Source organism: Apostichopus japonicus, chromosome 11, assembly GCF_037975245.1.
Source record: "Apostichopus japonicus isolate 1M-3 chromosome 11, ASM3797524v1, whole genome shotgun sequence".
NCBI lineage: Eukaryota > Metazoa > Echinodermata > Holothuroidea > Aspidochirotida > Stichopodidae > Apostichopus > Apostichopus japonicus.
The window spans coordinates 11,813,392-11,824,657 of NC_092571.1; the positions used below are offsets into that span (position 1 = coordinate 11,813,392).

Here is an 11,266-nt window from a genome sequence, read left to right on the forward strand (position 1 = left end):
ATTCAAATGAGTAAAATAAAATTTGTGGACTATTCCAATAGTAATTTTCTCCAACTGAACGCCAGTAAACCTAAGGAAATAGTTATTGATTCCAGGACCGACAAATGCCTGCCTGACTCTATTGTCATTTCCGAGTCTCCTGTTGAACGGGTTCATTATTATAAGAAGTTAGGGGGGGGGGGGTTATAAACGACAAACTCAGTTGGTCAGATAACGTAGATCTAATCATGTAGAAGCTATAAATTCTCACCTTTACTGTTTGAGGAAATTGAAATCATTTCACTCTTGATCATACTCTGTTATCACTAATTTTTCGTTCGGTTATTATCATGATTTCCATTTCAAGTATTGGCAGCGATGCTGAACAGGATAAGAGGAAAATTAATGGGATAATTAAGAAGTCTGAATATCTGATTTGGAATCACTTAACTGCCCAGACTGAACTCATTATTCTATCACTCCTGCCTCCAATGTATGCTTCGTTCTGTTTTGGATGACTAAGCTCACCCCCGTTGCATGATGATCTCTCTGGGCGAGTTATTGGTCGAAGGGGGAAGGATGATAATCCCAGCTGCTATATATATATATATATATATATATATATATATATATATATATATATATATATATATATATATATATATATATATATATATATATATATATATATATATATATATATATATATATATGTGTGTGTGTGTGTGTGTGTGCGTGTGAGTGTGTGAGTGTGTGTGTATATTACATATCTGCATAATAACTAGTTTGACAGTCTTAGTCAACGTCATTTTCAACTGTTAGCGAAGTCAACCATTGATAGCACTATTAACATGTTGGTATAGTATGTCAACGGGTTTAAGCAAATACGACTTCACAGGGACAATCCAAACATAGACATTAGAAAATCGCTTCTCTTTCTAATGATCAAACTCACAGAAATTACTGTAAAGATTAATGTCCAATGAGCATTTTTGCATCTTTCAGGCCAATAGGAAGTAGTGTCCAAAGGCGTATGGCATGATCGCCGATTAGTTGACAGGTAGATTTGCAGACTTTTGAATCATTGCATAAGGAAAGAGTAGCGTCATGAACGAGACAATGTTTTCACATGATCCAACTTTATATTCATTAACATTATGTTACCAGTCCTCCCCTTCCCCTCCCCCCCCCCCCCATTCCTCCCTCATCAATTTGGACTTCTTATGAACGATATGAGACAGGATTCCGAAGACAAAAGTAGACAGATAAAATTACAACCAAAAACTATTGTACAGTTCTTGTATAGTTTTATGAGTGTTCTTTGCCTGATGGGTCCCAATAGGACTACACCGGTCTGGGAGTGGAATTTTGCTGGTGTGTTGATCTTTATTAATTTAATATATATCTGTCATACCATTTGCTATTATATTTAAGACGTGAACGATATTGTTACATAATTACATGTTGTTATACCTGAATTCGTGCTTTGTGTCATTCTCGCAAATTTAGTCACGCAAATTATATAGTAAAGGTATACTCTTTGTGCCTATGGCTTAATTGTCGTTGCAAATCATCCGCGAGGGGTGGCGCTGTATGTGATAGGTTGGTAGAGTTCCTCTATAAAGGAACTCTATAGGTTGGTATATAATACTGACATCTACGGCTCTGTAGGTACGTACAGCCACTGTACAGACAGAGCAGTGAACTGTGTGACCGTGCTCAAGTGATGGCGCTCGTCTACTCAGCTTTTGCATCTATTCACAGCCGTGTATCGGTAGGTAGATGGCTCCTATAGGTTGAACCATGGACTACTAATGTATAAGTCAACAGCTGTTGCAACTAATTAAACCCCGTAGTAACATTAAATGTTGTGCTCTTCAACCTTTTGGCTAAGATCTTGTCTAGTATCTGTTTTAAAGATACATAGTGGGTATAGTTCACTCACAGGCCTTTAACCTGATCATGTGTAGTAGTACCTGACATGCTTTCCAAGGGACTCGTGATATACATTTGACGGGAATACCGTCATAATCATACGGTTGCGGTCTCGATGTAGAGGCTTCTCTGGTCGAGAGTGTACCAGCTTGTTTGGTATTCGTGCCTAGGCACTATCTTGGGTGATGATGTTTAATTAAAACTTAACTTATTCATGCACGTTAAAGGCCTATGCCTAGTAAGTTATGTAACAACGCATTCAACGCACAGAATGGCTCAATACGTTCTTTTACTCCTAAATTTGCTGACCAGTCAGTCAGTCAGTTAGTCAGTCAGTCAGACAAACTACCACTTCACGGTTAACACGTACCCACGCGTATAATAGTCACTCTGATACACTTCCCTGCGCAATTTCCTATAAAATATTCTCCGTTACCAACTTTATGATAAAGAACCCTCTCCTCTCACCCTTGACCATAACTTTCCCTGTATCTATATTACATGCTTACTGAGATCTCTACAGTAAGTAAGGCAACATATGTCACCAAAACAGAACTAGCATTGCTCGATACATGTGGCATAAGCCTTCTGTACAGTGGAATGACGACCTTGCAAGCTTACTGGTTTCGAACAACATGCAATCAGCGCCTAATTTTAATATACCTTATCGTTACTCTTTGAATCACGCCAGAAGAGGGGGAGGGGCAGAATGACTACAGCCCGTGGGCCCGAGGTCATTTGGGGACGGGAATGCGGGTTTGCTCGGGAAAATATGAGAAAAGAGTAGTAAATATCATTTTCATGAAAATATAAAATAGAGGCCCGGTAACGTTACTGTCCCCGGACCTGGCTCGGAGTGATCCTGAGACAGTATTTTCGCTTTATATGAAAAGCTAAAACAACAACACTTTCGCATATTCATTTTAGTCCTTGTACCCCCCCCCCCCCTTTACTCTTTCCTTCTCTTTCTCTCTTGGCATGTTTTGATCATTCACCTCTCCTCTCACCTGTACAGGATACAAAGATTCAACCAGCATCTTCGACTCTCCTATTATCCGTACCCAAGCTTAATCCATGTTCAAAGTCCAATCCGTATCGATCCATGAGCCCCTGGACTCCTCCAGGAGTTGCCCGTTTTGCGGCCATGATTGTTTTAAGCTCTTCGTCATGGTGGTGTGGCCTAGTTAAAACTTAGCAGCAAAGAAAGTGACTATATGGCGATCGACACCAACTAAGGGTAGATATAACTCAATTATACATAGAACTTGTAAGATCATTGCAGGGTTCGCTGGTTTCCGAGTTTTTTTTTTTTTTTTTTAACATGGAAGAAACAGGTTTCTTCCAATTAAAGTGTAAGAAACTGGAAAAAAAAATGGAGGAAAATAAGTCTAGATAATTTCAATGTAATTGTAAATAGCCTAACTAACAAGTCTGACTAAAACCTACACAGTGTTGGTGGCATTACCTTGGTTAGTTAGATCAGGGAGTTGTTATGGAACAACTCCCTGGTAAGATGGCGCTGTTTATGCAATCCAGCATTCCAATCACAACAAGTTGTCGAACCTTGCCTATACTAAAAGCAAGGAGCTGTCACCGAATACAGGTTTCCGCTGACGAAGCTCCAAAACCACGAGTCCAGAAAGCATGTGATGTCTATGTTGGTCCAGGAACCGAACTAAAATTCACATTCTGGCTTGTTTACGAGACAATATATAAGTCTATAAATCTTGGACCACGACCAAAATTTCATCATTGCGTACCGTTGAGTAAGGGAAAGAAGCAAACTAAAAAGATTAGATAAGGACTTGAAAATAAGGCAAACAGGCAAAAAGTGTGACGTAAAGGAAATTACTTGGTGTTTACAATTAAAAGAATGTGTATTTCTTTAATGCTCTTTGTAGCCGTGTCAATTCATTTACAACAACAAAAAAGTGTTTTTTTTTCGTTTTTTTCTTCATTCCACGGGAAGAAACCTACAGACCCTGCCGGATTGTTTAACATGATGTCACTGGTTAAATCACGTTCTTGCCAGAATAAAATAGGGCCTATATATATATATATTTCAAATTTGTTTATAATTGCCTAGTAGGTTTTTTTCGATTTTCATCTACTGGTATAAAAATTAAAGCCAGAAAGACAAAAACAGCACTATATGGCCTCATAAATGCCTGACATTATACGTTTGCATATATGTACTTTGAAAATTTAGTTACATACTAATTTTCATTAGAAGTTTCGTATCGTCGATCATATGAACAAAACGATCAGGGAAAATATTTCTTTCTTTTCTTTAAACTTTAATGATTAAAGGACTCCTTCATAGGTAGCATTTTAGTCTTGGATACATCATAGTCTAAGAAGAGAGGGGGAGGGGAGGGGAGGGGAGGGGGTCGCTGGTATCGTTTCTATAGCATTTCCGGGTTTAAACTATGCTGCATCTCTGGAATGTTCCTTTTACGGTTAAATTCATTATGACGTTTATTCGTCAATGCAGGTTTAAATTTTAATTTTTCACAAATTCTAATAACTCAACCAAAACCGGTTCTTTGAAGTTTTTCATGACTATAACAGAGCATTCTTTGGATGACATTTAAAGCCATTTGTTCTTCACTAATTTGTAATGAACTCTTAACATGTTATTGGAGGCAATTAAAGTAATTTCTCCCATTGAGTTTGTGTTGCATCTGAGACACTGCATCAACGTTACAGATGCATTCATTATCTGGTGAACCTCAGCTGTTTCAATGGTCATTTCTCAAGATTTAAAATTCATCATCCGTTAAGTCTTAATGGGGTGTTCTAGAGATGTAGAATATTTAAAAGAGAATACCTAGAAAACTGAAACAGATGTAGAATGTTTACCAATAAGGGGTTAATCAACGGTCTAGCGTGCGTTACTCACAGGATTAATGCACGATCGTGGGATAATGCAAGCAATGCACGAGGGCGGAGCCCGAGTGCATCCAGCGATAGCATTAACACCCGGAGTGCATTAATCATGTAAGTAACGCACGCTAGACCGTTGATTAACCCCGTTCATTCATACACTACCATTTGTGTGGGGGAAAAATCATAAAACAAAACATTTTTGGTTACATATAACCAAAGATTTATTAAAGTGATGCCCCGTAATTTTACCGTGCGTTACTCACAGGATTAACCACGGTCAGCTGACCTGAATGGACCAATAGGATTTAGGAATCTTATAAGTATGATTGAAGACCCAATTTCTTTTATTATGTCTTTTATGACATATCAACTCTTAACTTCTTTTGCCCAAACTCGTCCTTTAAGTGGCTTGAACTAACAATGTTAGAATGAGTTGGTCTACTGAACAGCTGCAAAAGTTTTATAAAAATTCAACTCAAAAAAAGTTGCTTTAAGGTTAAATCGAGTCATTAACCAGTACTTTTTTTCAGAACATGGTGTCGAAGCATTGACTAGTGGATTCATTGTATCATCTCTATTGGTAACGTTTTAAAGAAAATTCACCCCAGATAGAGCATGGGCACGAAAAACAAACAACTTTATTCACTCTCCAATCCTTCCGACCCCCCCCCCCTTTTCACATCGAGACTGTAACCGTATAATCATGACGATATCAAAAGAGCATCATGAGTTCCTTTGAAAGGGTAAACTTATTCCAGCCATTTAGGTTTCGATATTTAGTGTCTCAAGTCATGACACGTTAACAAAAAAAAAACACTGGTAAGCATAAAAAATTTTTATTTCTCTGTAAACTTCAAATTATATTTTCCTTTTTTTTTTTAAAACACGAAACTGTTTATATACCTTATGTAAGTTCTTCAGTGTACAGGTTTCCCCCCTCCACTTAGTAACGTCTGCTCATTTTATTACGGCACGCTTACAGTTTATCATTTCTTTCCCCTGATTGGTCGTTGCTATGTGTGACGTATTAATTTCTCAATGAGAGTAAAGTAAACGCAACTTGGATGCCTACCAAGACGAGTAAACAAATGATTGTTCCCTCCTCTCTCTAAACCCTCTCTTATCCTTATCGAAACTTTTTTTCATCTCCTCCCAAGTTCCCACGGTCTTGACAAAGGCCACTATTGATCAAACCACTTGAGCCACACGCTCGCTTAACAAAATAATGCAAAAGTAAACTAGTCGACGGCTCAAGGGGATTTTAGCGGCAATCTACATACGCATAGTAACAATAGCATACCACGATCGGATCTTACCGGACTAGACTATTGAAAGTGCGTGGGAAAATTGTACAGTTAGCGCATGACTAACAAAGGGCCACGTGTTGCAACTGAGTTTCACGTCGCGCGAGGTTCGCGTGCCCATACGAATGGGCGACTCAGGTCGCGATATTAGTTCCGAAACTTTCGTACACAAGGCTAAGCAAACGGCACGCTATAGAGACTTAGATCTTTGGGAGAAATACATGGGATAATTTCATATAATGTTGCAGGTGTTAATCTTTTCAACTTTTCTTCCGTTCTTAAGTCTGCACTATTTTAAGGGGGGTATATAGCCAAGAACCAGACAGAACGTCTATCTAGACTTAAAGCGCTTTTCTTGAAGAGGAAAACTTACACCATGTCTGGTTTATAGACATATTCCTCCTGCCGAGATTAGGGCCTATATTCGCCGGGCAACCAGCTGTATTATAACAACACCACCCCATCTCCATGGTCACTAGCGTACCTTCGTAATAGTGGGCTTTTCCAACACAATTCCTTCTCGAGTTTGATCATCCACAGTTTCTTACCAACAATATCATAGGCATAGGAAAAGAGAGCATGCAGATTGGACATGGGAAAGTTTTCCTCCCCACCCCCCTTCCCACCCCATCATTGTTTTCTAACAAGGGATGCATTCCTATAGGCGTCGCTGGATCATACATCTGGATCCGTCCCTCAGCATTAGCACAAACCGCCATGTCCGGCAATTAATTTACTCTTTTGTTTTCCATTTAACTCAAATACTTAGAACGTTACGCGAACTGGAGTGTACAATAATAACTATTGCACACTTAGAAATATTCTTGCAAGACTTTTGAAATTGCCTGTTATGACTATGCCAAACAAAAAGCTAAACATGGGAAAGAGTCACAACAGTCTACCTAGCACCTCCTCCCTATACCGTCCCCATACACATGGGTGGGTTTTGGGGGCGGGGTCAAGAGAGCATTATGTGACAAGAGATATGAGTATATGCAGCAGGAAATGGCTATATATTTGAAAGTGTACGTACATTACAAACTAGCCTAGCTTGGTTCGAATACCTTTGATACGTTGCTCTTAGATTCATTTCCCGGTCAGTGATTCGCTTATGTAATTACACAGTGTTAACTTAATTTCCATTGTACATTTCCGTTGTCTTTTGGCTCAGTGGATGCGATGACGTCATGCACACGTCATGATTACCGTTACATTCGTTATTCTCCGCTATGACAACCTGTAAATTAATACCAGTAACAGAATACCAGCACATGCATGTTACAGGGCATCGTATATCTTACCCATGCTTTCATATTGCCACTTGTTTGCATTACGCCGTCCACTTCGACCTCCCTCTCCTCACAGGGAGGGGAGGGGGGTTACCAGACACTGTGCTACACCTATACACAGAACGCTGTACAAAGTTTCCTGTCCGCCTAAGTGTGGCTGAGTATCATGTGGTGAGGTCATGTAAATGTCATGTTCACCGACCGTTATTCCCCGTTAATGAAACCCGCATATTAACATAAAGAACGGAATACCAGCATACCTCATATGGGCTGCGTACGTATCGTAGGCCTACCTATATCACCCATATATAATGTTGGTTTACTTTTTACCGCACTCAGAACAAAGGTTAAGGATGGAGGCTGACCAACGGGTCTTTTTATCAAAAGCTGTCAACCGTTTCATGTCAGCATGTGGTTGAATGTGGTGACGTCATATGCGAACGTCATAACTGGACTATGTTCTATCATGCTGGCAAGTAGCCAAGAAAGGAGGGAGAGGACCATTTGTCCAGATACCGATCACCCCCAAGGAAAATAAGCAGATATTAAAAGCGAAATACTTGGCTTCATTACCAACACTGCACCCGTATTAATACCCAAAATATGCATTTCCAACGCGATTCCACCCACATCATTGTCTTCAAACAAGAGGTATTCGTGATATAGAATAATATTTTAACTGATTTCTGCATATGACAAATCTATGCACACACAACAGTGGAGCAGTCACGTATTTAATCTCCCTCCCCCAATACAGTCACATGGTAATCTCCCCTCCCACCTACCGACTGGTATACAGACTATTACAAGAATCCTAGTGTAAAATAGATAAATATATAACATGTATGTGCGGTACAACCTAAACAGTGAAAAAAAAAACATTAATTTCAGAAGTTACAAATAAAGCACCACCAATTTGCATCTAATTGCCCTCCATTTTTACCAAAAAAAGGTATAATACGACCTCTCCGCTGGATGACCTTACCCCTCCCCCCCCCCGGAAAAATGTCCCTCATTAAAGATAAAAGTTCTTCGCGCCCCTGAATTAAGCTCCCAGTCGTACCCATTTAACAGCAGTATTATTTAAAACTAAATATTTCTTTCCCATATTTTGTATAGTACGGACAAAACCTTCACACGTTCTCGTTATATAATTCCATAGTTTATTTCACACCCGAATCGAGTCACTTCCTTTAGTCATAACACATTAAGGTCTTTACACACTTGCTTATTCCACCATATCTTTCTTTTTCTCCTTTTCCCTATACATGAATGTAAAATAAACTTGAAAGTAACCGAAACCGTTATCATTCCGCGCTATATATATAAAAGAAACCCCCCCCCCTTTCTCTCTCTCTCACTTTATTTTCATTTTCATAAACATCTCTCTCCTTTGTGTAACTCATAACCACGTACAACAAACAATATCAGGTCATTGATCATGGGAAAAGAGTCAGCCAACTTTTACTATTTAGTTTCAAACCTAAATAATCTAATGAAAACCAATTTAGTGATCTATAATATTTATCTATGGCAGATGTCTGGCTCTTATGTGATTACGAGACTTCTATTCCTAATCAGGTGGACCTATGAATGACTGAATCAGTTTTTCCCACGACCAATGAATAGGCCATCCCGCGTGCCTTCTCTTTAGAGACACAAGATCTAACCATCCATCAAAGGAACGTATTTCAATAAAGCTTCCGTCATTTGGTTCTTTGCAACAAGTATTCATCATTCTACTTCAAACCACGTTCCCACGATCGTGAATAGAACAGGAAAATGCTATCACAATGGCTTCAATCGAACCAAGAGCAAGCAGTATTAGGTAAACACAATAGTAGCAACGACAGGTCAAACAAAATAGTCGCGTGCCCCTTCAAACGAGAAATACTCACTCCTGATTGGCTTATTTGGAGAAAACGTCACTGATCGTACTGGGTATCTATGAAGTCCCAGATAGCTTTATAAATACATCTCTCGGACAGACTTTGTTATCATTCTCAATTCAAAGCCAGACCACTGTGCATCTACACATATAATATAGCAACTATCGTTTTACTTATTTTATTGGAAACATGGCAACTGTTATTCTAAATTCAGACGTTCGACAGCATAAACGCCGTCCAAGGGTAAGCAAGAACTTTCATTTTTTTGCATCTATTTGGTTAATTCAAATAAATAACGTATTTAAAGAAGAATTTGGCTACACCGTTATTTTCTATCAATCTGGTTATCCAACTTCGATCCATTCGTGTCTAAGCATAGTCACAAGCAGAGGCCTATTAACTCAAAATCGTAAGCTTTTACAACATGTGTCGGCGTTTAGAAAAAATGTCTGTTTACTAATCACACGTATTAGATGGTCTTAGGCATTGGGACAAACCAATATTGTGCAACATCGTAAACTTACATTGTGTGCAACAGGTCGTCTGCTAGGCGATTGTATTCGTGTCGTCTGCTTTTCGTGTGGACTGCTTTAGCGGCTGTGTTGTGCATAGTGACAATCATCATAAATAGCGTGGCTTTTTGCATTTACATATCACGTAGCGGTATATATAATGGTTGTCGCTGAGCAGACGACACAAGCGAAGCCTTACACGTTATGAATTTTTGCTAACCACAGGAGGAATAAATCATTAACTATACCGTATACATTTCTTTTATTACAGATTAATAAGCATCTGACCGAGAGAAGACGAAGGGCAAGAATCAATGACAGTCTTTTCCAGTTGAAGAATTTGGTGTTTCCTGCATTAGAAAACAAGGTAGGTTACATTCTTCATTCATCTATTTCTTCCTATAGAACCAAATAACGATCGTACAGGTTTTGACAGCAGTTTTCTTTTACAACTGTTTATGTCCATAGAGATTGCTTAGCTTTAGTCTGTTTAAATTTTAATCAGTTTCTTTAAAGAAGTCCAAATTTACTTAGTTATTTTAGTTACTTATTTTTGTACATAATTCCTTGTATGTTGGTGTCATGTACGCTGATATGTCCATCGCCAAATGGAATACGTTTTTTTATCAGAGATAAAATCAATACTGATCGTAGCTAAATTTATATCTTTTCCTTTCATCCATTTTCAGGTCTCACAGAATTCGAAGGTAGAGAAGGCTGATATTTTAGAGATGACTCTACTTTACTTGCGCGGTCTCCAGAAACAGGCCTTGACAAACCAAGGACAACAACCTACCGTGAATCACTTCCAAGCTGGTTTCAGCGAGTGCCTGGGAGAAGTTTCGCATTTTCTACTGTCATGTGACTCGATCGATACAAATACCCGGATTCAACTTTTGAACCACGTAGCAAGTCGTACTACCAATATGCATTCACCACCAACACCAACCCATGCTTCTTCTGTCTCACCACCCGCCGCGAGACACAATCGACCAGCGACAGAAGTTACGACATTGTCCAACAAAAAATTAACAGTGGAGGTTCAACCTACCGTGCAGCAAAGTTGGAATGGGAGTCCCTATTCTTTGATGACACCTCCAACATCACCAATGGAATCGGCTGAGCGGTCGTTCGCAAGGAATGGTTTGAAAATGGCTCACTCCGTTTTTGATGGAAAGAACAATGTCGTGTCTGGGCATATGCTTCCCGTGTGGAGGCCATGGTTGGAATAAGTCGCTAATGTCAGAGTAACAAACAAAGCAACAGTCAAATGAACCCTTTTTTGAGACAATGGAACTATTGAAAACCTTCAAATGTGATTAATAATTATTTTTATCAAAAGATTTATATTTTTCTTTCATATTGCATATATACAAAACTTCTATTTTTCTGCAAAATATCTTTACTGGAGCTCCTTTTCAGTTTGCGTGATCGCTGGTTGATTTTTAATACATAAATAATGAATATCA

At 38.9% G+C, this 11,266-nt stretch overlaps 1 protein-coding gene across 1 annotated transcript; it reads left to right on the forward strand.

The window, feature by feature from the left end:
* The first annotated feature begins 9,373 nt into the window (after positions 1-9,373).
* On the forward strand, positions 9,374-11,266 carry LOC139976103 (transcription factor HES-4-like). Its single transcript, XM_071984542.1, has 3 exons — positions 9,374-9,528; positions 10,069-10,164; positions 10,487-11,266. The coding sequence occupies exons 1-3, from the start codon at positions 9,475-9,477 to the stop codon at positions 11,027-11,029; spliced, it is 693 nt and encodes a 230-aa protein (XP_071840643.1). The 5' UTR covers positions 9,374-9,474; the 3' UTR covers positions 11,030-11,266.

Coding starts and splice junctions, on each gene's coding strand:
- LOC139976103 (XM_071984542.1), top strand. CDS start 9,475: ATGGCAACTGTTATTCTAAATTCAGACGTTCGACAGCATAAACGCCGT. Junction 9,529..10,068: donor AGCATAAACGCCGTCCAAGG/GTAAGCAAGAAC, acceptor CTTTTATTACAG/ATTAATAAGCATCTGACCGA. Junction 10,165..10,486: donor TTCCTGCATTAGAAAACAAG/GTAGGTTACATT, acceptor ATCCATTTTCAG/GTCTCACAGAATTCGAAGGT.